This window comes from Cylas formicarius, unplaced genomic scaffold (assembly GCF_029955315.1).
Source record: "Cylas formicarius isolate icCylForm1 unplaced genomic scaffold, icCylForm1.1 PGA_scaffold_5__7_contigs__length_24384050, whole genome shotgun sequence".
Classification (NCBI taxonomy): Eukaryota; Metazoa; Arthropoda; class Insecta; order Coleoptera; family Brentidae; genus Cylas; species Cylas formicarius.
In genome coordinates, this window is record NW_026844341.1 from 630,141 (window position 1) to 656,206 (window position 26,066).

Genomic DNA, 26,066 nt, shown 5'->3' on the forward strand with positions numbered 1-26,066 from the left:
CGAGAGGGTTCCATGCCGTGCCAAGAACTTTACTTGTCCCATCCTTTATGATAATGTTTTGCAATTCATTTGCGGTTTGATCGTGAAAATCGAGATTATTGTAATGACATTTATGCAAACTAAACCCTGCCGATTGCAGTAGTTGTATAAGCTCAGAGCGGAACAGAAGGAGAAGAAAAAATTTAAGGATATCACTTTTTTATATCAGCAGATAGTCAAATAAGGGACCAAGAACCCATTGAAAAACCCATACCATAAGTTTTATCCTAACCAGCAATACGAATAAAAGAAAATTAATTTTGTGAGAATTTGAGGGTGTTTTCAAGTCAAAATATTTTCTTTATCTTTGTTTCAACATTAAATAATTATATATAAGATATAAACAAAATTTGTCATTAATATTTCTGTCGCAGAAGATGCTTTATTTATTTCTTAAAATATTTCCCACCTATAGTACTTAAATACATCAGTGGTAAATAAAAATGTAGTTGAAAACGACAGAGGATGTTATAAATATAATGTACCTACCATCTAGTTTAGTGTCTTTTAAAGATATTGTAAAAATAACAACTTTGTTTAGGTTTTTTATTTTTGGCATCCTAAATATTAAATTAGAGTTTTACTAAGTTAACTTAAAATGTTTCCTGTCTTTTATAAATATTTCGGGCCCTTACTTGACTATCATAAAATATTTTTTTTTACTTTTATGCCATAAAACTCCACCTAGTGGCTCTATTTCACGACTACAACTTTATAGCAATAAGTTTTTCACATTTATGTTAGAAAATGTTCGAACATCCCCCACCACCTTCTTTTGAAAGATACAGCAAAGAGCATTAAATAAAAAAGCTTAAAATTTGTCTCAGCAATAAAACAGCAGTCACTCGAACCATGATGACGATGAGAAGATTTTGTGGAAATCGAGTTTTTAAGAATCCAGATAGCAATGCACCCCCTAGTGTCCATATGATAAACTCGAAAATAAAATAATTTCGAGCTTTTTATTTTTCGTATCTACTTCATTTTCGTATCCCTAATGTTGTTCTTACTGGGACCCTCGGTATTTTTTAAATTATGCTTCAATCTTTTTCATTTGACTCATCATTTTACAGAGGGTGCATCTTACAAATATTATATACAGGTTGTCCTAGCGGAAACTTCGTCGATCTGATCTGGGAAAACTAACAAAAATTTGATAACTTGCTATTGTTCTAGTCGTAGCGCTAAATAATTAAAATAAAAACAAAAAAAGGTTAATTTTTATTGACACTCGTCAGCGTTGTGCAAACATTCCCTCACATTATTGGAAATGTATGCAGTCGAAAATTCCACGTTTTTCGAATTAACAATAAATTGATTATTGACCGAATTAAAATTAATTGCGGGAATCGGGAATTATATCGTAGTAGTTGAAAAAATCCTCCTTATGCCATTTGAACCATTCGAGCCGAGGACGAGCTACGTCGAGAGATTGCTCCACAATATATGTAAATAGTGAATCGTCAGTTGGAATCATCTTCCACGTCTCTATCTACAAGAAAGATAATACAGATCAAACAATATAATTGGAAAAGAATTGATTGAAAGGAAAAATGTTTTCGATTTTACCTGGTCAATATTGTTTTGATCTGGGAATCTCTCTATAATATTTAATATAATCGAATAAACATTTGAACCATACCTAGAACAATATTACAACCAATAATTTGCATATATAGTACAGTGCCCAAATTCGAATCCCCTGTAGAGAGAATTGGGAATTGATAATTTAGAACCATTATATTTTTGCTAAAGAACTCAGCACGATGATAGTTGCTGATAAATTTGTTATTTCAGACCCACACACCTCGAATCGTTCCTTAATCAGGGTCACACTAATTCGCATACGGTAAATTGTAAAATTCCAAAATCACCTTAGGATTTTTCACTACAAGGCACCAAGATAAGTTTTATGAAATTTTCCAAAGTGTTCAATATTACTTGAAAACTATAATTTTTTAAGAAGCGAATCAACTTGTGTAATTTAAAGCTGAATGCAGCTCTATGAGATCAGAACCGGAGTAGATGAAGCAACAGGATAGAAATGTTAACTTTAAAATATGTGGGGTTTTAGAGGTAAAGGGTGAAAACGTTGAGACATTGGTAAAAAAATTTCAGAAACTCTTCAAATTCAACTTGAGAATAATGACATTATTTTCAGTCACAGAGTCAGCCAATTTCCGAGTGTTACATTCGAATACACCTCTAAGAACACTGTGGTTAAATTTTAGGTAATTTCTAAGTAATCTGAAATCGCAGAGCAGCAAAGAAGCGCGATTTACAACCACTACTTCATACCTCAATATTTGATTACAGAGAAAACACAAGATCTTCATTAACATCTTTCTCCTTTCTGCAAGTGCATTCATAAGGCAGTAATGTTAGCCACGGAAAAAAATACAACCAAAATACGAAAATATTCTTAAAAAAAAAAGTGTTATCTATGTTAAAAACGAAAATGATTTAGCGCACTTGAATTAGTTTTCTAATTTAAACTCACATTTACTCATTTGGAAATTATACTTGTTACAATATTTTTAAAAATGGCTCCAAACGACTTTTTTAGTGTATACTATCAGAGTACCAGAGGACTACGAACAAAATTAAATGATACCTTATCTCCGAGTATCACATACGCTACTTTAAAAAATTATGTTGCTTTTCCTACCAGTATTTGCACTAGAATCGGTAAATTCTTAATAATTGGGAATTTTAACTTAACGAACTTGAGACAATTTTATCCTATCGTCGTGGCACCGTCTTAAAAACCCTTCTAGGTCAGTCGAAAATCAGCATCGGTCGGTAAACCCACGAAATTAAAGTCCGGTATACGCGAGTTCAAAGTTAACGGGTTTTGGGGACTTCGGTGAGTTTTCTTTGCCTTGGTTATTCCTTCCCTCTATTTTCCTTTCTTCACCGAGAGTTTAGTGTATACGATCGCAGACAGTCCGGGTAAGTCCAAATTAAAATTTAATTGCAACAAGTTGACTAAAGGTCACACCATATTTTGATCACTTCGAGCCGGATACCAGTTCATACATAAGACATCGTAATACAAGTTTCGATTTTTGAGGTGACTAAGTTCAAAAGATAGTAAAACTTTAAGGGAGAAGATATTTGCAGTTTTTTCGGTTGCGCGTTTTTTGTATTGCCTTTGATTCTGACTCGCGTACCTGGGTTTTTTGTGACTTGCGGGTTTTCTTTCATTTCATTGACCTTCGACTCATTAAAATTATCAAATTAGTAGCAGTACATATGTCTACAAGAGATATAGATCACGGTATATCCACAGCAGCGGAATAATAAAACGGTTGAATATTAGACGCCTTTAGTAAATACAATCATAATAAGATAAATTTTGATTGTCGTACGATCTTAAATGATAGAAAATTTAAAATGTTAACAGCCAAACAGGAGGTGCCATAATCAATCATTCAAAACCTTTATGACTTATCGAAAGATCGTTCAACGTAAAATAAAATTAATTTTCCTATTTTACAAATTTTAGATCACATAAACGAAGTAGGTTTTGATATTAATGAAAATTTTAAACCGAAATATCAAGTTGTTAGCGTAATCAATGAGATGTGCTGTAGAATAAGGGCGCCATATACCAAAATAAAACCAAATGAAAACGTTGTCAATTTAAGTTTGCAACAATCTACACAACAGCAGAGTAATATGATGAGTCTTTTACCAAAAATCGAAATTCCGGATTTTTACGGTGAGACAAAATATGCTGAAATGTTTTATTCTATTTATATCATTTAATTCATGACAATTTTCATTTAACTGACGCGAATAAGGTGGGACTGCTCGTGAAGCATTTAAAGGGACCGGCCCTCAGTGTTTGTGCAGGTATGGCAGCATCGGGTGATAATTAAGATACTATTTGGAAGTCTCTTTTAGAAAAATATTATCAGCAAGCACTTACTTACACCAAATTGTTAATTTTAAACAATTACAAAAGGAATCGGAAAAAAATGAACTATTTTTTGGAAAATTTTGTTACTTCGGTAAATACACTAAAAAAAAATCGACATTCCGGATTTATTGGATTTTATTTTGCTTTATCATGCGCTCTCAAAGCTTGACAAGGAGACGGTTAAATCATTCGAAAATCATAAGAGAGCCACGGAAATACCTACATACTCGAATTTAATACAATTTGTTAAAGAGCAAACCAAAATTTTACATAATAATGAAACAACGGGAGCTAGCACTAGCGGTTTCAGTAAAAATAAAAATTCACGAACATTTGTTGTTTTGCGATAACGATAATAAAGGCAATAAACCTCCCTTTTGTGTATTATGTAGGACAGTAGGTCATATTTTGAGCAAATGTGAAAATTTTAAAGGAATGACTTTCAATCAACGGTACGAGCTGATCAAAACCAATAATTCATGTTTATACGTAATTTATTAAAAACAAACACTTGCTTTAAGATTACCACACACATATTTATTGATTTGACAATTGTTTTCTTCAAGAATCTCTTAACTAACTATCACAGGGTTGATTGCAGACTATCCATACAGTAGGCAGAATCTTTATCTAAGGGTTTAAGAAGGGAGAATTATTTAAATCGGTTTGATCATTTAGTAGCAAAATTGTATATTTCTGTTTATTAATTTCTATTGTTTCTAATAAGTTGATTTTTTTGCTTTTGCCTTGTTTTTTAGGTATTATTTCACTTGGTTGTCCAAAATAAGTTAATGTGTTAAAATTTTTGTTTGTTTTATTAGAGTATTGTTTAGGAAAGACTAGATTCATGGCCTTGTTATATAGTTTCTTTTTTAACAGTGAGTCAATTAAATTGGGTTCGTAACTGTTGTTCAATGCAATTTGTTTAATTGTATTTAATTCCTTGTCGTAATCTTCTTGATTGAGAGGGACCTGAAGTAATCTATGTAAATAGCTATTAAAAGCGGCAATTTTATATTGGTCTGGATGGTTAGAACTATTGTGAATTACTGTGTCTGTATGTGAGGGTTTATGATAAATGGAGAAATTTATATGTTTCTTTTTTTTGTTAGTTTTTTCGAGTGTTCGAAGTGTTTTCGGAGCGCGAGCATTGAAGATGCCAAGTGAGATTTTGGCGAAACGCCTGCAGGATTCCAGTCGGATGCAGGATTTGCACGATTCCAGTCGTATGCAGGATAGCAGTCGGAGTTCAACGAGCGAACGGATGATATCCCGGAATATAGTGTCATCACATTTTTCCATCCGTGAATCAATACGTGAGAATATATATTAAAAAAGAAACTATATAACGAGGCCATGAATCTAGTCTTTCCTAAACAATACTCCAATAAAACAAACAAACATTTTAACACATTAACGTATTTTGGACAACCAAGTGAAATAATAGCTAAAAAACTTAGAAAGCTAAATCGGAATATTGCTTTTAAATATAATAGGACATTAGGATCTGTAATTAAAAATATTAATACGAAAATACATAAGTTATGTAAGTCGGGAGTATACAAATTAACATGTGGATCTTGTCCAAAAATATACATAGGTCAGATAGGCAGAAGTTTCAAGAAACGGATTCAAGAACTCAAAAGTTTATTCTTGAATTCTAAAAATGACTCTAATTATAGTAATCATTTAATAGAAACAGGACATTCCTTCAATAACGATGTTAAAATATTATATAGTCAAGGCAAAAAACTTAACTTATTAGAAACAACAGAAATTAATAAACATAAATATACAAGTTTGCTACTAAGCGATCAAACCGACTTAAATAATTCGCCTCTCTTAAACCCTTAGATAAAGATTCTACCTACTGTACGGATAGTCTGTAATCAACCCTGTGTTTTAGTTTAGAGATTATTTCTGAAGAAGGTACAGTGTACCGAAACAATTGTCAAAGCAATAAACATGTGTATCGTAATCTTAAAGTAAGTGTTTGTTTTTATTAAATTACGTATGTAATGGATTATCATCAAGTAAAAGTCAACTCAATCAAATCAACAATTTATTTTTCTTGTGCCTCTAGCAGTTTCACGGAGTACGCCAATGCTCCAAGAGCTCATGTGAACAGTGTGGTAGAAACCATCATTTTTTACTACATACTAGTAGGGATAATGTAGTCAAAGCCACCATCCATCAATCTGAGAGTACCAGCTCTCAAAAATCGAGTTCTCAAAACAACGTTAATTGAATTGCGGTAAATTGTGCATTTCACAAATCCAATCTTTTAAATAGCAATAACAAAAAAATGGTTTTATTGGCGACAGCCACGGTATTTGTATTGAACAGTCCCTTTGAGAACGGCAACGGCACGATTTATACTGGATAGCGGTAGCCAGTGTAATCTTATTACTACAGAGTGCTGTAAAAAAATCGGGCTGAAATATTTTAAAGTACATTCTTCAATCCAAGGTTTAGGAAAAAATACTCAATTGGTTAGAGGGAGTACCGATGTTAAAAAAACCCTTTGATCAGAATAAGCCTTACGATATGCAAGCTTTAATTATTGATCACTTCAAGGGAAAATTACCAAGATCGACGATTGATATTCGTGGCTTATCGGAATTTTGGAAATTACAGTTAGCGGATGATAAATTTTTTGAACCGGCTCCAATTGACGGTATACTCGGTGCCCAGCTTTTTCCAATGATTTTCGGGAGCAGTCAAGTTTTTACTTCGGTTGGTTTAATGACCGCATTAGAAACAAGCTTAGGTTATGTAATTAGGGGTCAAGGAGATTCCCCTATAAATTTACTTACCCTACAGGAAGAGGCACCGATCGAGCAAATGATTGCAAGGTTTTGTAAGTTAGAGCAAGTTCCTGAACGTGAAATCCCCGATTTGGATTCTATGGAATTCAAGAAAATGTAAGCGGAAACGGTTATTAGAGATACGATTTACGGTTGCCTTACCCTTTAGAAGCTCTCCAAAAAACGTGGGAAGCTGCAAATTTTCGGCGGAAAAGCCGTTAAAAACATTGGAAAAGCGGTTATCAAAATCTGAAACATTACGTGCGGACTATAATAAACTAATGCAAGATTTTTTAGACCAAGGTTTTTTACAATTATTAGAGAAGGATGACAACAATCTGTGCTACTACATAAGTCGTCATCCGGTAATAAAATTAGGGAATTCGAGCACGCCTATTCGCATAGTACTTGACGCGTCGTGTCCCTCAGACCGTGATGTATCTCTGAACGACTTGTTGCATAGCGGCTCTAAGCTGCAAGCGGACATATGTACTTTACTAATTAACTTTCGACTGCTTCCAATAGCGATCAGTTCAGATTTGAAAAAAATGTTTTTGCAAATAAAAGTCATTGAGGATCACTGGCGTTTTCAAAGAATATTGTGGAGTTTCGATCCCAGTCATGATATTGAAACCTATGAATTTACGGTTGTAGCGTTCGGCTTAAGGTCATCGCCATTCTTCGCATTTCGAACGATTCAATAATTAATACGAGAAGACGGTGATCGTTACCCGCTCGCCAAGCTATACTTGTCGTCAGGGCTTTGCATGGATGATTTTTTAATAAGTGTTCCTGATGAAAATGAAGCTACGGAGTTATATAGCCAGGCCGTAAAACTCTTTAAAGGAGGAGGCTTTGACTTGGTAAAATGGTCAACCAATTCTAAAGAATTATTATCGAATATGGAAAAACGGCTGCAAGAATGTGCTACGTTTAAATCGGAAACAAAAGTTTTAGGAATACAGTGGGACCCTTTAAGGGATATATTAAATTTTAGACTGACTGCTCCTGACGAACATTGTAGAAAAAGAAAAATTTTGATAGACCCGTTAATTTTGCATTTGAAATTAATGGTAAAAGAGCAGAGAGCAAAGAGAGTAAAAGATTGGGACGAAGCGCCCTAGACACATTAAGGGGATTAAAGATACTCCGCTAATGATTTTAGGATTCTCGGAGGCAAGTCAGGACAGATACGGAGGAGCGGTTTATATAAGGGTTGTTAACTCAAGAGGTGAGGTGTCAGTAAACCTTGTCGCTGCCAAATCGAGATTTGCTCCTTTGAACTATTTCACGGCTCGATCTGTGTGCAGCTTTGTTACTGTCCTTCTTACTTAAGTTAATTGTTGAAAATTATACAAAATGTGTTCACGTCTCCAAAATAGCAGCATTTTCAGGCTCTTCGACGGTTATTAGTTGGATGAATTCGGCTTGGTTGAAATCTTCGGAATCGGAATGGCCTGTATCAATAATAGAAGCAGATACTTTGGAAAGACGAATCTTTATTGTTAACGATTCGGCTGAGAATAGGGATGTAACTCACCCTCTCGTGAGGTTGGTGGAAACCACTTCGAATTAGCAAAAAATTTTACCATTTACATTACGAGTTTCAATGTTTATAAAAACATGTCCTACACAAAAAATGGTTACTGCGTTGGTCCTTAGAAAAGCAGAATTTTTCAATTAATAATAATAATAATTCAAATTAAGCATTTTGAATCGGAAATGGAACGGCTTAAGCAAGGTAAACCCTGCGAAACTCATCTAAAAAGGTTACATCCATTTTTGCAAGACGGTTTGCTAATTATCAGAGGTAGACTAAACAATTCTTCCCTTAATTTTCTGGAAAAGCACCCTTTGATTCTTCCTGGAAGCGAACCATTAGTTGATAGAATAATTGATCTTTACCATGTCATTTATTTGCATACAGGAAAGAAATGTCAAAAGTGCTAAGTCTCACTTGTACAAGGTACTCCTCGATCAGCTATTAACATATGAGGAACTTAACACTCTTTTAGTGCAAATAGAGGCAGTATTATACTCAAGACCTTTGTGTCGTTTATCGGCGGATTCATCATCTCTCTCCGCTTTATATCCATCACATTTTTTAACATTCACTCCGCTGGGAAGCTTACCTGCCCATAATGTTGTAGATTTGAATATAGATCGGCTGGATAGGTTTCAATTAATAGATAGAATGGTGCAGGATTTCTGCAGACGTTGGCGTTTAGAATATCTCACAAGTTTGAAAGTCAGAGAAAAATGGAATAATGGCATCTCAAATATTAAACTGGGAACAGTGGTGGTTGTTAAGGTAGATAACGCCCCGCCTCTTTATTGGCCACTGGCAGTGGTTACTGGGCTCCATCCGGGAAAAGATGGAGTTGTTAGAAACTTTACCGTGAAGACTGCGAGAGCGAGTTTTGTGCGTTCGGTTTTAAAATTGTGCCCTCTTCTACACCAATAAATTTACAGTAACACCAGATATGTAAGTTTTGTTTGATTAATATTTTATTTCTTTTGGGAAAATTGCTGGTCAAATTAAATTCTGGTGACAGAAAGTTTGGCATATGTTTATTTATTTAATGCATGGTCCTTCGAGTTATTTTGATTTTGGCAGAAATTATCTACAGATTTAGATGAAAAACAGGTTTTCAGGGCGGGGGATATGTTGGCGCCAGTATGAATTTATTTTGTTTTATTTGCATTTTTATATTTTAGGCAAAACGCTCGGCAACACCGCTTTACAAACTCATCTAGGTCAGTCGAAAATCAGCATCGGTCGGTAAACCCACGAAGTTTTAGGAAAAACAGACTTCGGTGAGTTAAAGTTAAAGTTAAAGGCCACACCACAATCATATAAAAAATAATAATAAAAAGTTATTAGATTTAGCAATTTCGGATAATATTTTGGTCACTGTAAGTGAGAGTACAGTAGAGTGAGAGAGTAGAGTCTCAACATCACTAAACATCATAAATGTAACTTGTTGATGTCCATCTAAATGTTTTATGCAACGGTTACATAGATATTAGAATTAGGTAAACGTGGGCGACGATACTATAATTAAAAAATTAAAATTAAAATCGAAATTTTCCAGTATTGCAATTAAGGGTCATTAAGGCTCTTGGAGTCTAAATAATTTTTCCTATTTTCTTTTCTTCACCGTGTATACGATGGCAGACAGTCCGGGTAAGTCCAAATTAAAATTTAATTGCGACAAGTTGGTTAAAGGCCACACCACAATCATATAAAAAATAATAATAAAAAGTTATTAGATTTAGCAATTTCGGATAATATTTTGGTCACTGTAAGTGAGAGTACAGTAGAGTGAGAGAGTAGAGTCTCAACATCACTAAACATCATAAATGTAACTTGTTGATGTCCATCTAAATGTTTTATGCAACGGTTACATAGATATTAGAATTAGGTAAACGTGGGCGACGATACTATAATTAAAAAATTAAAATTAAAATCGAAATTTTCCAGTATTGCAATTAAGGCTCATTAAGGCTCTTGGAGTCTAAATAATTTTTCCTAAAGGAATGGAAGCTGTAAATTTTTAATTTAATTATTTCTCTATGGAATCACAACTTTATTTGGTGGATACCTCTTTGGATAATATTGAGGTCACTATAGAACATTGGTAGTAGTTGTATAGTAGCATTGGATGAAAATGTTATACAACCTCCTTCCACAGTCATTTGCAAAATCCCAGGATTTTCTCAATATTACCAACATTAGTTTGAAAAACTCTTTTTTTCATAATCAAGCCTCTTCCTTGCCCGAAATGAATCATGTATGGTCTCTTATATTGAAAGAAACTAATATTAACCTTGATGTTGTAAAAAATCCTTACTTATTGAATTTTTATAACTTGTTAAACAATTTTTAAGATGTATCTGACTTAGGTTCAACAAATAGATTTAGAAAAACAAAAATCTACCTACCTATACTGGGGAAGAAGAGGGGAAAGGGAAGAAATATTCGTGAGAAGGTAAAGGAAACGTAAAAAACAGAATAATTAGAGAATTGACTGTTTATTAATATTAATTTTATAAGTACCTTATTGAATCAACTGTGCTGTTCATTGTCTTCACCTTTCGCTATTTGACGAGGGTATTAGAACTTTATAGAAATCTATTTTTATGATGAATCGTTTGCGGTTAGCGCTACTATGAAATCATAGATACGAAGGGCGCGGCCGCGGAAGGGGACTCAGATATACATGGCGGCTCCGGCACATAACAATAAAATAACAATAAAATGCTTAGTCCCTTTGCGGCACTTTCAATTAAAACCTCACAGAGACACTAACACGACAGATCATTCGTATGATATTTATAGTATATGAGTTCAACTATTTGGCCGATTTTGGTGCTCTAGACAAATCCAAAATTATACACGCTTTCCTCTAAATATTTTAAGATCATGCTGACCCACACTATATTGCAACACTGCTACTACATTTTCGACTTAGCGAGATGGACTTTTGTAAAATTAGAGGTAGATATGCCTCGGTACAGGTTTGTCATTATCTCATTAAGACATTCTCATTGTAGATTCAAACCATATGATTCGTTTATCGAAACTGCAAAAAAAAACTGTTCACTTAAGCTACAACATTGGTAAACGGCATATTTCTGTCCTGTAAAATATCCAATTATACACCGATCTAGCATATGGAAAGTATAATTTACGTCTCTACGTCAGCTTCGTTAGATGGTGGCAAAGTCTCGAATGTTCAGAGTGTCGAAAAGTTCGTGTAACATCGGGCACGGCCGAGCGCGAGTGGTTTCGAGATGGGGGAAAACCACAAATGATCGAAAATAACGAATGACGTTCGGTCCCGTTTCGGAATGTCTCGGTGAGTCTCGCCTCGCGAGGGATCTCGATGTAGCCGACGGTCAAATGGCAGACTTTGCAATTTGATAGTCGATACTAGATAGGTATAATCAGAATACGAATTAGGAAAACGGTGCTTGTTTTAAAGATATAGGCATACATCGGTTGCTAATTCCGCACAGGACACATGAATTCCTATGCATCCAGTCAATTATTGTTTCCATAAAAATATAGGTTAATTTTATCGAAAGGTGCAACCCACATTCAAAGCAATATTTTTTATTATCCCGTGAGTATGTTTTGAATATTTTCTTGTCATTATCGTCCCCTATTTATTACAGCCACCGGCTAAGGTAAAAGTTGACGTCTATCAAATCAAATTTATAAAAATTTGATGAATGACAATGTCCACAACAAAATTCATTTTTTTTTTGCAAAATAGGTAGTGTTACACTCGCTTACATAGAGTAACAACCCGCACTCAAGCAAACGGTATTTATTATTATAAAAGTGGGTAGGAACAGTTTGTTGGGATGAAAACAGAATTTAAAGGGTTATCGCGGTAAAATCTCTGTATCAACTCGTTGCCGACTGACACCCGCGTCAGTACTGACACAGCGGTCTAGGCCTACGATGGTACGTCCAGGTCGGCCTACTATGCGTGTTCGTTACAGTCTCCCCCTCTGGTTGCGAGGCTGAGAAGTCGAGGAACCAGCACTCGTTAGGTATGCGTTATTTTTCTTGGGCCGCCCCCTTTTCCTAATGAGGACATCGGGTACTGCGTCTAATTGTCCGTTGTATGACGTCAAATCTGAAACTCCTAGTGGTACTTCCAGGGCTCATGGTGAATCTTATCGCAGGCAATTTCTCAGCCCATTTAGTGTGATTGTCGCCTACTAGGACAGCCAAGCGGGATTTAAGATCCCGATTCTTTCGTTCCACCATATTCGCTTGTGAATGAAACAATGGTGTCAGATTCTGTTTGATACCTAAGCAGTGGCACACTTTTTGCATGATATGGGATATAAATTGAACTCTGTTGTCCGATATTATTCGTCAGGGACAACCATATCTTAAGAAAACTTCGTTTACGAGGGTTGTCGCGCATTCTGCTGCTGTAGCTTTGGTTAGTGGGAATAGCTCGACCCATTTGGTGGCTGTGTCTTCTACTATGAAGACCCATTGTTGTCCCATGCTGGTCTCTGAAAGGGGACCGAATAGATCTATTGCCAGGACTTCGAATCTTTGATTGTACACAGTAGTCTGCACCAAACCAGCAGGCTTCTGATTAGTGGCTTTGTACCTTTGGCACTCTGAGTAGGTTTGAGATATTCATGAATATATTGCCTCATCCCAGTGAAATAGTACAACTTTGCAATTTTGTGATATGTTCGCTCTACTCCATAGTGTCCGGCTGTGGGAGCGTCATGATGTTCCTGTAGTATTTTGACACGTTCATGGGCAGGCAGGACTAGTTGCTCTTCACACTCATCTTGATCTGAGTATCTGTAAATTACACCGTTGGTCATGATATAGCCACGCGCTGTCCATTTAGCATAACCATCGTTTTCGCTGTTCTCGAAACTTTCTATGCTCTTTTTCAGTTCGGGGTTATTCAACTGTTCATAACGGATGCCATCTGATGATCTTCTGGGCATATCTGTGCTTACGTAGCAAATGTCACATGTGGCCGTTGTGTTACCATGGGAGCAGTTTGGTCTGGACAGCATATCAGCCAGATTATTCTGTTTTCCGCGTAGATACTCAATTTTTATATTATAGCTTTGGATTAGTAGTGTCCAACGAGCAAGTCGCCGTGTTAGTGTTTTCAGGCTGAGCAACCCCTTAGGGGTTCGTGGTCGGTAGCTACGATTACCGAAGAACTATCCAGGTATCCACGAAATTTGCTCAAACTCCATACGACTGCTAGAGCCTCTCACTCAGTGGTAGTGTAGTTTCTCTCGGCGGGAGTCAACAATCTGCTAGCATATTCTATCGGGTGTTCGTTCTCTCCTTCTCCTTGCAGGCGAATGACTCCCAGGGCATATGCTGAGGCGTCAGTGCGTAAGATGTAGGGCTTCGTTTCGTCGTTTAGTTGCAGGGTAGGGGCGCTGGTAAGTGCAGCCTTCAGTAGCTCGAACGCATTCTCTTGTGCGGCGTTCCAGACCCAGGTGGCGTTCTTCTTCAACAAATTCGTTAGTGGTCGCGATATGTCTGCAAACTTATCGATGAATTTTCTGTACCAGGAACAACTTTGAATAAAAGACTAGACCTGTTTGACAGTGGTAGTAATATTCATTTGGGCGATAGCTGCAGTCTTTTCACTGTCCACTTGAATTCCGTCGACTGTGATAATATGTCCTAAGTACTTGACTCGCGCGCTAGCGAATGTACATTTATCGCAGTTAAGGCGAAGCTTGAACAGCCTTAACCGGTCGAATACACTTTTTAAGTCCGACAAGTGACTTTCGAATGTCTCAGATAAAATGAACAAATCCTCCAAAATACGCTAGAAGAAGTACTGTACTGTAGTCCACTACGAAAACGGTCTATAAGTTCTTGAAACGTGGCCGGCGCGTTTCGTAGTCCGAATGGCATCACTATATAACAGTATGTTCCAAACGGGGCGACAAACGCAGTTTTGTCACGATCTTCCGGGCGAACTCTAACTTGGTGATAACCCGCACGTAAGTCTAGGGTCTAGAATATCGTCCTTTTGGTTGCGTGTAGCAAATCTTTATTCGCGGCAACGGATAAGAGACAGGGTTGGTTCGAGCATTCAGAGCGCGATAATCTATACATAGACGGGTACCTCCGTCCTTCTTAGGCACAAGCACGACTGGTGCAGTCCAGGCGGATTCACACTCTTCGATTACCCCATCTTCCAGAAGCTTATTGAGTCCCAGTCTCAGTCTTTCCTTATTTGCCGGTGTCATTCTATAAAGTGGTACTGAAATGGGTGCATGTGTTCCAGTGTCGATTTGATGCTCTGCATATGGAGTTGGATCTCCCCCTGCGGCAAAAATATCCTGGTTATCCGATATTAGGGCTGACAAGGTCTGCTTTTGCTGAGGTGAGCATTGAACCTTCGTCTGGCCTTAAAACATTTAGTGAGGATAGTTCGATAATTGAAGGAACACCTTCAGAACGAGTAACTGATGTTTCAAAGTGTAATGGGTACGTGACTTGCGGTTCATCGGTAAAATTCCAAATTTGTTGGCTTATATTGAGACTGACGCTAGCATCTGTAAGAAAATCAACACCCAGCAGCGTTTTATCAGCGTTGAGTAACGCTGTGAAAGTAGTGGGGATACGTCGATCTCTCAACAGTACGTCAACTCTGGTGATCTTCACTTCAGGGTTGTGTACGCATCCATCAGCCAGTTTTATAGACGTAGTACTTGATGTGAAATCGACACCCTGTAAAATTAATGCATTATACAAACTGCTACTAGCCACGCTTTGCTTGGCAGCAGTGTCTATGATTCCATGTCTGTTTAGTTCCAAAATCTTAATGTCTAGTATGCGGCGTGGCATTGGAAAGATTTTTGGAGACTCGGGACGATCACTAGGTCCATCGAGGGAGCAAAAATCTATTGAAATAGCTGCATTAGAGCAGGAAGGGCAATTGGATTTTATGTATCCAGGTCGCTTGCAACCATAGCAAGAAATTTGTGTATTAACTAGTGGAGTATTTGCTCGCACTGGAGGAGTTGTTCCCTTGGTCGTCGCGTTAGGTGAAACCGAAGCATTGGAATCTGGCGGCGCAGATTTCGAGTTCTGGTTTTCTTTTCGACGGCACTGTGCTTCAGTGTGACCCTGGTATCTGCAGAAAGTACACTTTACATGCTCTTTGATTGAATCGGTGTTTTTCGAAAAATCTCGTTCGAACCGGTATTCTTTAAGCAGGTCGTTAAATGATTTAATTTTATCTCTTGGCACCTTCTCTCTCATTCGTCTATGAAGAAGTCCGTATGTTATATCAACTTTTAATGTGTTTGCTGGTAATTGTGCCAGTACTGCGCGTGCGTTGCAAATAAAAACATCACTGTTTGTCTTAACATCTTGTTCGCAAGCAAAGAGTTCTCTGTATATTTTATATGGAGGTTTCTTAGGATCGAAGGTGGTTCGTGACAAATCGATAACTTCGTCCCAAGTATGGATACTGTCCTTCACACCTTGCTACCAGATAGCTGCAAAACCATCTAACAACATAGAAAACCCGCATAACGCATTGGCATCGGATACGTTTGCACATTGTTTATAAGTCTCTACGGCATCTATAAATGCCTCAACACTATTTTCATTTCACCCATCGAATCGCGACAGACACGACGCGAAGCTGTCCCGGGTTGTAGATTAGCGTTTCCTAGAAATCAAACTGTTCTTTGGAAAGTGTTACGCTGTTCTCTGCCACGATCGGGGCTTCCCGCGAAGAGCTTCTAAGCTAATAAGAATGATCCTCTTTCGACGACAAAGCGAACTTTTAACGATAATTGATTCAAAAAACTCACTCACCGACAAACTCTAGTGGTTAATAAGAGTTTTTTTTTACTAACTTCGATCCTTGGTTACCAGGCGACAAACACCTGCTATGCCAAATCTCGTAACAAACAGTTCTTAGTCCCTGCCACAATACTGAATTTTTGTTGTCCTTACACGGTGCTTTCACGAAATGTCCAGGGTGCGTTTGAGAACCGCGGAAAAATGAAAATGTATGTCCATATTTGATGAAGGGTAGGTCCAACAAATTGGTTAATATCCTTTCATACAGGACCTTGTTGCAAAAATGGCTCATGCCAAACTTTTTTACCAAACTGTATAACCAAAGTAATACATTCTATTGACTCCACCTCTGCCTGGAGGTACATACTGAGTTGAAGGAAGTAAGGCACCTTCGGCATTTCTAAAATTACGTTAACATAATTGAAATTTACTAATACTTATATAGTTTCAGTCGTACAGTGTATTGTACTATACATTTCTACAAACATTTTTATTACTAATAACTTCTTTATTTGTCGCAAGTCTATTGCATATATTCTTTTGGTCTCCTTTCTTGCACATGCTTGCAATTCCTGTCTTGTATTTGGTGCTTTAAGTGTTGATGATTATGTTGTCCCTTCCTTAAGATAAATACACCGTTCCCTTCAATTTTTCCTAATGCTTGATATTTTGTTTCTGTGCTTCTGAGATATCTTTTTGCAATAACTCGAACATACATATATTTATTAACCTTTAATGCTATAAATTGAATAATATTATAAAATACGACGTTTCTGCACTAAACATGCAAAATGCCTTTTTTGTGAGCAACTATAAAATATTAAATCAATTTTACCTCGTTTCATTACACCTTCTGCCTGAATAATACACAAAGTCGTCGTGAAAAACTATTTGTTAAGGGGTTATGTTCCTGTTCTGCATTACCCTATGAATGTACTACCCACAATTAACTGAATTAAGAAAAGTAATAAAATGTTAACTTAGTAAGATAAATCATTTTAAATAAGTTTCAAACTTGATATCCTTATAAAAATCGCTGGTTCTAACCTAAACATTCTGTCACTTGATCACGTATATGTCACGACTCAGTTGTTGGCGGATTGGTTGTTAAAAACCACCCTCCCGCCCGAACCCGAACGCCGTTCGGGATTTTCGATCATTTGAACATTCGTTCATTTGCTACCATCTATATATGTATGAATGTACTTGTAGAACTGAAAGACTTGACTAGAGATGTGAGAGCAAGCGAGTGACCTAGATATTAGTCTGGTTATACAGTTTGCCACAAAAGCTTTATATATATATATATATATATATATATATATATATATATATATATATATATATATATATATATATATATATATATATATATATATATATATATATATATATATATATATATATATATATATATATATATATATATATATATATATATATATATATATATATATATATATATATATATATATGATGACACTATATTCCGGGATATCATCCGTTCGCTGGTTGAACTCCGACTGGAATCCTGCATTCGACAGGAATCCTGCAAATCTTGCATCCGACTGGAATCCTGCAGACGTTTCGCCAAAATCTCACTTGGCATCTTCAATGCTCGCGCTCCGAAAACAGTGTTCGAAGATTTTCATCCTGATGCCTTCAGTCATTATGGTGAGATCAGGAATAGAGCCGTAGCCGTGACTTTGAAACGTTGGCGTGTTTCCCTGGTTTACAGTGATCAAGCCGTTGGCAGCCATCCACTTTGTGACCATTTCGCCCCTCGCGTCAGTATGCGTCATACCCCACTCCGTAGATTTGGCATTACAGTCCCAAGCAATGATAGCCTTTTCGTTGTTGCCTTGCACCATCCTGCCGATTTCAAATAGGGCCTCGTCCAGTTGCTCGGAGAAATAGCAACTATAGATAGTAACGTCTGCCGTTTCTATAAAGCAATATCCGGAACCGCTACCCTGCCTTTTAATTGCTATGTTATTTCCAATGACTTTTATGGCAACCGTTGTCCTTAGTCCAGTCCTTTCTATTCTGAACGGCGATTCTGTTGGGTTCGCTTACTATCAACACTTCTGCTTGCATGTCTATCGCGGTTGCCAGGGCCAGATCTTGGGCTGCGCGACTTCTGTTGGTGTTTATTTGGAGGAATCTGATGATTGTCTGGGTGCGGTTGCCTTCTTTGGCGCTGCCACCGCCTGCACTTTTGATGGGCATCTAGGGGAGCCGGTTTGATGGCCCTCTGCTTTAAATTGGAGGCAGAATGGTTTGTGACCCTCGTCTCCACATTTCCGACATAGTTTTGCTCTATCCGGCCCTTTACATTGCGACTTGACATGCCCTAATCCCCAGCATCTGAAGCATTGATCTTCTCTCTGCATTTCGTAAATTCGGCAACTAGTCCAGCCAATTTTTATAGTCTTAAGATTGATAAGTTTTTCTGCTTCCGCCTCGCTTACAATTAGGGTGGCATTTTGCCTGCCTCCGTAAGCTGGTCTGAGAGCTCTTACGTCTACATCACTGGGGTTGGTGCCTGTTGCCTTAGAAACAGCCTCTTTGATCTCGTCAATTGTTGTAACTTCGTCCAGGTCTTTAACGTGGATAACATTTTTGCTTTTTAGCAAATGTGCAGTGGTACCGGGTACCTTTTCACCAATTTCCCTTTTTAGGAGTTCAGCTCGATCGGATCCATTATTGACGGTAAACAAGACTTGGTCGTTTCTTGTTTTCCTAAGTTGACCAACGTCGACGCCTATGGAGCTAGGATCTACAGCCGTTTTTACGGTCTTAAGGAGGTCCGCAAAGCTGGTGTCTTTCATTTCTATCAGCAGCGCGTCTTCCTTGGGTTTCCTCAGGTTCGTCTCTTTGTTGCGTTTTATATGCTGGCTTAGCTGGTACTGTTCTCGTCGACTGGCGTATCGCAAAATAAGAACTGCAGCATTCGCGTCATTATGGTTCCGGTGATTTCATCGTTATCGGAAATCGCTATATTAGTTCTATCCTGCTTTATGACTTGGATTTTGATCCTGCGTAGGGCCTCGAACATCTCCGAGTCGCCCACTTCTGACTGAGTGGATTTTTCGCTCAAGATAGGGTAGAATATCCATCTAGTGGACTGCGTTAATCTTCCACTAACGTCAGGAAAGCCCACGGAGTGCACCATGATGGCAACCTCACCTTCTCTCTTGTTTTGAGACACAAGACCAGGTTTGGCCCCAAATTTGTCGATTGTTCTATTGATCTCTTTGTTGCGTGACGCCAATTTAGTATTACACTGCAGAATTAGGTCCCACTCCGTTGCGGTGTCGTGCGCTGGTCCCTGGATACTTTCCAAATCGTAGAATACGTTTTCTTCCCAGTCCTCTTCACTGATGGACTGGTACTACTCGAAAGTCTCCTCTTTTTGGAGCTGCTGTTATCTCAAGGCTCTTTTTTCCGCCCGTGCACACGCATCACATTTTATAGTCTCTGATCTTTCTTGTAGTTTGCCATTCTGTTCCGTTTTCATAGCGTTGACCTCCATTCGCAGTTCCTCATTTTCTAGACGATGTTTCTTTTCTGCCTCGGTATTTGTACTCACTTCATGCAACCATTTTTCTGGATCCATCGCGCGGAGCTTCTCTGTTAAGTAGGATATTTTGCCACTGATTTCACAGTATTCCTTTTTTGGTTTATATGCTTCTTTAATTATTCTCTCCATCTCTCCATAGTTCTTACCTGTGCGAATACTTTGTCTAAGGTGTGGATAAGGTCCTTTTGTTTGTTGTTCACATTTTTGCTTGTTGGGTTATCGGGGGTTCCCTCCAGTCTCTTTCTTTCAGCTGCATTTTCCGTGATAGGGTGTTCTGTTTGGTGGGCCAATAGATTACTAGCGTCTGGGAGCGAGAAGGTTCTCCGTCTCGGTGGTGTTCTTTGAATAGAGTCTCTTCTTTGGGTTTGTCTCTTCGTATCCAGTAGCCAAAATACACTCCTCAGCCTGGAATACCACTGAGGGTGAGCCGCAGTCGCTGGCTGACGGTCCAGTGGGGCCTGCTTCACCACCCCTGTTCTGGACCAGTACTTAGGCATCCAAAACCTTGCACTGTACTCTTCTGCCTTCCGTTGGACATTTCCGTTTTTTGCGCATTTTATACCTATCTGCCATAGAAGTATAAATAGGTGAAAAGGAGAGACCCCTAGCCCTCGCAACCTAATAGCGTCGGGGTCGGAAAATACCAAGAGTTGACCCAGGGGGGCCGATAGGAAAGATGAAAGGGAGAGAGAGTCCCAAACAAGACAAGTTGAAACAGAATGAGGCTCAGCTAGGGTACGGTCGATTGTATGTCAAATACAAGGAAATGTGGAGGGAAAAAATATTATACTGTTTTGGAAATAATTATTAAAATGTTTGTGCTTAAAATTTTTGTTTCATTTCAACCTTTTGAAAAGTTTTACATCATAAAAGAGAACAATCAGTACAAATATTTTCTGCTACACCAATGCAACAAAAAAAGATTTGGTGGGGCCATTAGGGACATTTCTGGGCCGCTCTGAGGCCGTGAATTCAGAAGCCAGGTCCACGATGCTGTAGATTTAAAGTATTTTTGTATCACCATAAGTACATTTTTATATGATTCTCATGTGGCTATGAAAAATATCCCATCTTATCTGTAAAGTAGGCTAGGGGTAGGGGCCCATAATTGTGTGTTACCCCAAGGCTCACTCGCAACTGGTTAGCACAAATTGCACAGTGAATTCAGTCAACTTATAATCAGTTTTATTCCCATCATCAGGGGTAAACCTTGCCTATTTTGCTAAAAAATGAATTTTGTTTTGAACGTTGTCATTCATAAATTTGATTTGAAAGACGTCAACTTTTACCTTAGCCGGTGGCTGTAATAAATAGGAGGCGATAATGACAACAAAATATTCAAAAGATACTCACGGATTAATAAAAAAATATTCTTTTGAATTCGGGTTGCAGCACCCTTCGATAAAACTCACGGGTTAACAAAAAATATTCTTTTGAATGCGGGTTGCAGCACCCTTCGATAAAATTAACCTATATTTTTTTGTAAGCATTAATTGATCGTATGCATAGGAATTCATGTGTTCTGTGCGGATTTAGCAGCCGATGTGCGTCGTGTATCTTTAAAGACAGCGAAGTTTTGAAATCACCTACGTTTTATATACATTGGGATATTTTGAGGTTTATGATCAATTATAATTTTACGTGCAAAACGTAAACCAGATAGACGTGTCAGACCGTGTAAGAGTAACTAGTTACTCATTTTTAATAATAGCTAGTTTATTGAAAAAAAGAAGAAGAATTGCTGGCGGACGACATCCTTATATCCAAATAGACTAACCACCAAAGGTCAGTTATTCTTAAATAGAATGAAAAGGAAGGAGATGGTCGTTTTCCAACAGACTTTAAATTTTTATTTTCGATGAATGTTAAAGTTTTCACCCTATTCCTACTCATTTTTAAGGCGAGACTAGGGAAAAAGTCATAATTAGCGTCCACATACAACTAAATTTTTCTTTGAAGACAGAGACCCTAAATAAGAAACTTTTTAGAAACAATTTTAAGAAACAATTTTAGATATGTCATCTTTTTTTTTTTTTCAATACAAACAAGAGGAGAAGTTTTTTTTTGATAGGTGCATTCTTAGTCAGTTGTCACAAATGACACATACTTGCGGTTCTAGCCAGAGGGAACAATATTGTCAATGTAGTTAATAAAATAAAAATAAAAAATAAAAATCTCGGATACTGGGAAAATTTATACTCGCAGTCTTATCGGCGTGTATAAATTTATACAATATCCATTCAGCCCTGTGATCACGGAAAAAACCTACTTCTATGATCGACAACATTGAGTAATTACCACATCAAATCTACTTTAAATAACCTGTAAAAAGTAACCAGGGTTATTTAGCTCAATTTTTTAATTTTTTTGAAGTCAATAATTGTGATTTAAGTGAGCAAAGACTCCTTTAAAACATTATTGGCACACACTGTTCAACTTCTCCAGCTTTTTAACATACCAAAAAATTAGATCGGCTTCTGTTAAATGTTTTTGTGAATTATTTTAGGGCTACGGTTTTAGAGTTGAAACCTCAACAAACATCTTTTTTAATGGGGTAATCGTTACTGCATTGCTAAAAGCAAATCAATTTAAAAGCTTTTCTTAGATGCAACACTTAATACAAATAAAATGGTTGAAAAAAATTGTGCTCGTCAAGAGACAGACTATGGAGGTACGGTTTTATCTGATACCAAAGCAGTTGCAACATTCAATTCTTCATAAAAAATAATTCAACATTATTAAAGCTAGAAATTCGTGTTTCTAAGGTAGGGAATACTGCATTATTTGAGCACTGTATAATATTTTTAGTTAGCCAACAATATTTATGACTTACATTTTGAGAATCTCTTCAATGTTCTCCAAGAAAAAGTGTTGCGTCTGTGCATAGTTCTCTGCTGAATATAGTATTAGATTTCTGTAAATTTGGAGGCCATGATTTGTAGATTTTAACATCGATGAGCCACTCAGTGTCCAGTTCAGCATACTAGAAAGCAAAATCATTTTACTGTGTTAATTCCAAGTTCAAGTGGCGATTTTGAGATGGTTGGCTTCAACAAACTTTTAAAAAATGTAAACGGGAATAAACATATTTCTTAAAAGCTCAGATCAAGCATGTATACAGGGTGTTAGAAAACCGAACCAGGAAGGCATCTTATAAGTGTAACGCAAGGTTCAATCTATCTTGATAATGTTTTCAATGACAAACATTTTTTCAGGGTTTCAGGGTTTTCAGCCATTTATTTTTCGTAAGTGACATGTTAAAGAAAATATCCTATTTAAAGTAATTTTAAATAAATCACTCTGCATTTTAATACTCTGTTTTTGTAAAAACTTCTAATGTTAAGAGTGGGTACTATCTTAAAGCTGAAAAAAAATCAAATATTTTTGTTTAACGCTATTTGCTCTCTCACGGCAAAGAAAGTGGTCAGTAGGATGGATAAAAACAACGAATCCTTTTTTTGGATCTGACACACAAAAACTAGTTTGTTGTTACCTCTAGAAATGGAAAGATTATCCTCATTATAATTTTGCATTTACGATTTAGTCAGTATATATAAAAAGATCATTAAACAAATTTTATTAATAATTTTTATAGGAAATTGAACTTTCTGCAAAAATAATGCAACTTGGAGTGACGTGATTGTGATTTCTTACCTTGCCATCAGGTGGAGGTCTCTGATATAATCGCAAAAAAATTATGAGAAAAGAATGAACGCAACGATATGTTTTTTTATGTTAATTGATAGCAAAATAAAGATCACAAGTAATTTCACTTGAAAATAACTGCTATTTGACATCATTTTTTGTACGTAATTGTTTTTCAAAACATAAACGACAACAATGTTGTTTTTTTTTTAATATGCCGGAATTTGTGTCGGAAAGTGTTTTTGCCGAGAATTAGAAGTCCTTGAAAAGTCGTCATATTATGGTAGATATAAAAATGGTAATTTTGATATAGAAGAAATAAAACGAAAAAAATTAAGATTCATGTCATCAAGAATTGTCAACTTCACTAGAAGTTGACCTTTCAAACGTCGAAAAAAAACATTCAAAAAAATTAGGAATTATTCACAAGAAGGGATATTGTGTCCCATATTACTGCTGCAGTGGGAAAAAAGAAAAAGATTTTTGCAACAGGTCGTCAAAGGAGACGAAGAGTGGATTTATTATGATAATCCTGAAGAAAGAAAGCCTTGGGTAAAGCCTGGTGTCTACCAAGATCAGTGGCGAGACAAATATCCACGGATCTCAGCACCTGCGATGAATTTAGTGGCATCAAGTGACTGTGATTTATTACGAGCTGTTAGAACCAAAGAAAACCAATACAGGAGCAAATTATTGACCACAAATGATGCGCCTGAATTAAAAATAAAACGGCCAGAATATGACAAACGACATGACAAATATTTTTTTTACATGGCAATGCTCGTCTGCAAGTCTCGAAACCAGTCAAAACATACCTTAAAACGCTGAAATCGGACGTCCTACGCTACCCGCCGTACGCTCCAGATGCTGCACCCAGTGATTACTATTTGTTGATATCAATGGCTCATGAAAGGTCTGAGCAAAAGTTCACTGGTTATGAAGATTGCGAAAAATGGGTGAATTCATAGATCGCATCTAAAGAGCAGCATTCTGCGACGTGGAAAATGGTGGACAATATTTCAAATAGAGTGGATTTTAATATTAATTTTTAATAAACATTTGTTTCGTCCTAATATAATATATTTTTATTTCTATTTTACACACCCCCACCTACATATTGAGTTGCTTAACAGTTTTAAAATATTTTCTAGTATCACTTATTGTTCCATTAAGAATTAGCTTTAGTAAACCAACCAAAACTAATCATTTGTTGAGGAATAACCAATTTTACTTGTTATTAAACTTTTTAAATGGTAAGGTCAGGTATTGAAATTATTGAAAAAATTATTCTCATTTCTAACCCGTCGATTCAAGAAATGTCAAGCATCAAAATGTGAAAAAATAAGTGGTAACACTAAATGACAGTTACGGAGAAAAAAGTAATAAACATTTATAGTAACGTTTTATTTCGAATTTAAATAACATTGGGCATCCTAAACATTAAATTAGGGTTTTATCTAGGAAATTGGCTATGATCAGACATTAATAACAACCCATAAATTAGAATTTTATCTCAAAATTAAGTTATGTGGTTTTCACTAGGTTGCTACGTCCTTATTGGATGATCTAATAACTTAAATAAATCGCATTTATTCTTTTTTTGATATGGTTTTGCCTAGAAAAAGCCGTATTTAACCACTCAATGTTCATTAAAATGAGTAAAGCATTTTTGAACACATTAATTTAAGAAAATGTTCGAACACTCCCAATCACTTTTCCTGAAGAGATGCAGCAAACAGCATTACACAAAAAAGATTTGAATTCCTCTAACAAATAAATAAAATAATAAATGTAGCTGGATGTGGTAATTTTTGTACTAGTCATTGGAAAATTTGATTTTTGAAAGAAAATTTCGGTTTTGATGCGCGTTCACCGGAAACCTTGTCTGTTCGAGTTCTCTTTACAAGGGAAGGTGCGGTAACAATGACTCTTTCGTAATTGCCTCGATTAGACGTAAGTTCATAGAATTACAGTATAATTGTTCCTTACAGTTTAACAGTGGTGGTGTCTTCCGTGCAGGTCATTTTCGATATTAAGACCTCTTGCCAATGGTCGTCGTCAGAATTCACATACTCATCCAAAATGTACTTAAAGTAAGAATCATTTGCTGAGAAACGCACGGTACTGCACAGTGCTATCCACCCCGTGTGCGAGTTCAAACTAAAAGTGTCGAAACGATATCTATTTAAAAATTATTCAACTACAAAAGTTAGAGGATTGGACCTCGTTTTTGTAATGTATTGTTTACTCAGATGTACGATTACTTTGATAATAATATCATTCAGAATTTAGAGTGCGGACCTAGAAAACATGTCAGTATAATAGTGAAGCATAGTGAGTCTCATTGTATTTTGTTTCCAAGCGCGTGATAATTTAAATAGCTCACCGCTTGAGGCCCGGACAGTCTGATATAAAGCGCAACAAAAAATACATCTAAAGAACTCTCTCCTCATTATTATAGTTCTCTCGTTCTCAATCGTCATGTAAATTTTAAAGGAAACTGAATGACCGGCGTCGAAGAATATGTACTATGCTTTTCTCTTTTTTTTTCGAACGAAGTTACATTCTGCTGAACCAATGCTTCATAATTTAAGAGTGACTACCAAGTATCCGGAGATTGTTCTAAATATTATCTTCAATTAAAATCCTAACACGGTAGTCACAATTTAAAATAACCAAGTTGAACTACGGAGGAGTTAAATAAATCGAGAATTACGTGCA

At 36.7% G+C, this 26,066-nt stretch overlaps 1 protein-coding gene across 4 annotated transcripts in view; it reads right to left on the minus strand.

Annotated features, from left to right (window-relative positions):
• Nucleotides 1-1,266: 1,266 nt before the first annotated feature.
• Nucleotides 1,267-26,066, minus strand: part of LOC132702102 (aminopeptidase N-like) — a 130,563-nt gene continuing 105,763 nt past the window's right edge. For 3 of the 4 annotated variants that reach the window (XM_060670530.1, XM_060670531.1, XM_060670529.1), the window contains 4 exons: nucleotides 25,335-25,505; nucleotides 22,534-22,683; nucleotides 1,609-1,681; nucleotides 1,267-1,531 (listed from right to left, as the gene is read on the minus strand). In XM_060670530.1, coding sequence (XP_060526513.1) covers nucleotides 1,376-1,531; nucleotides 1,609-1,681; nucleotides 22,534-22,683; nucleotides 25,335-25,505 — 550 coding nt within the window. In that variant the 3' untranslated portion in view covers nucleotides 1,267-1,375. The remainder of the gene's footprint in view (nucleotides 1,532-1,608; nucleotides 1,682-22,533; nucleotides 22,684-25,334; nucleotides 25,506-26,066) is intronic. The other variant, XM_060670532.1, reaches the window with a different exon arrangement.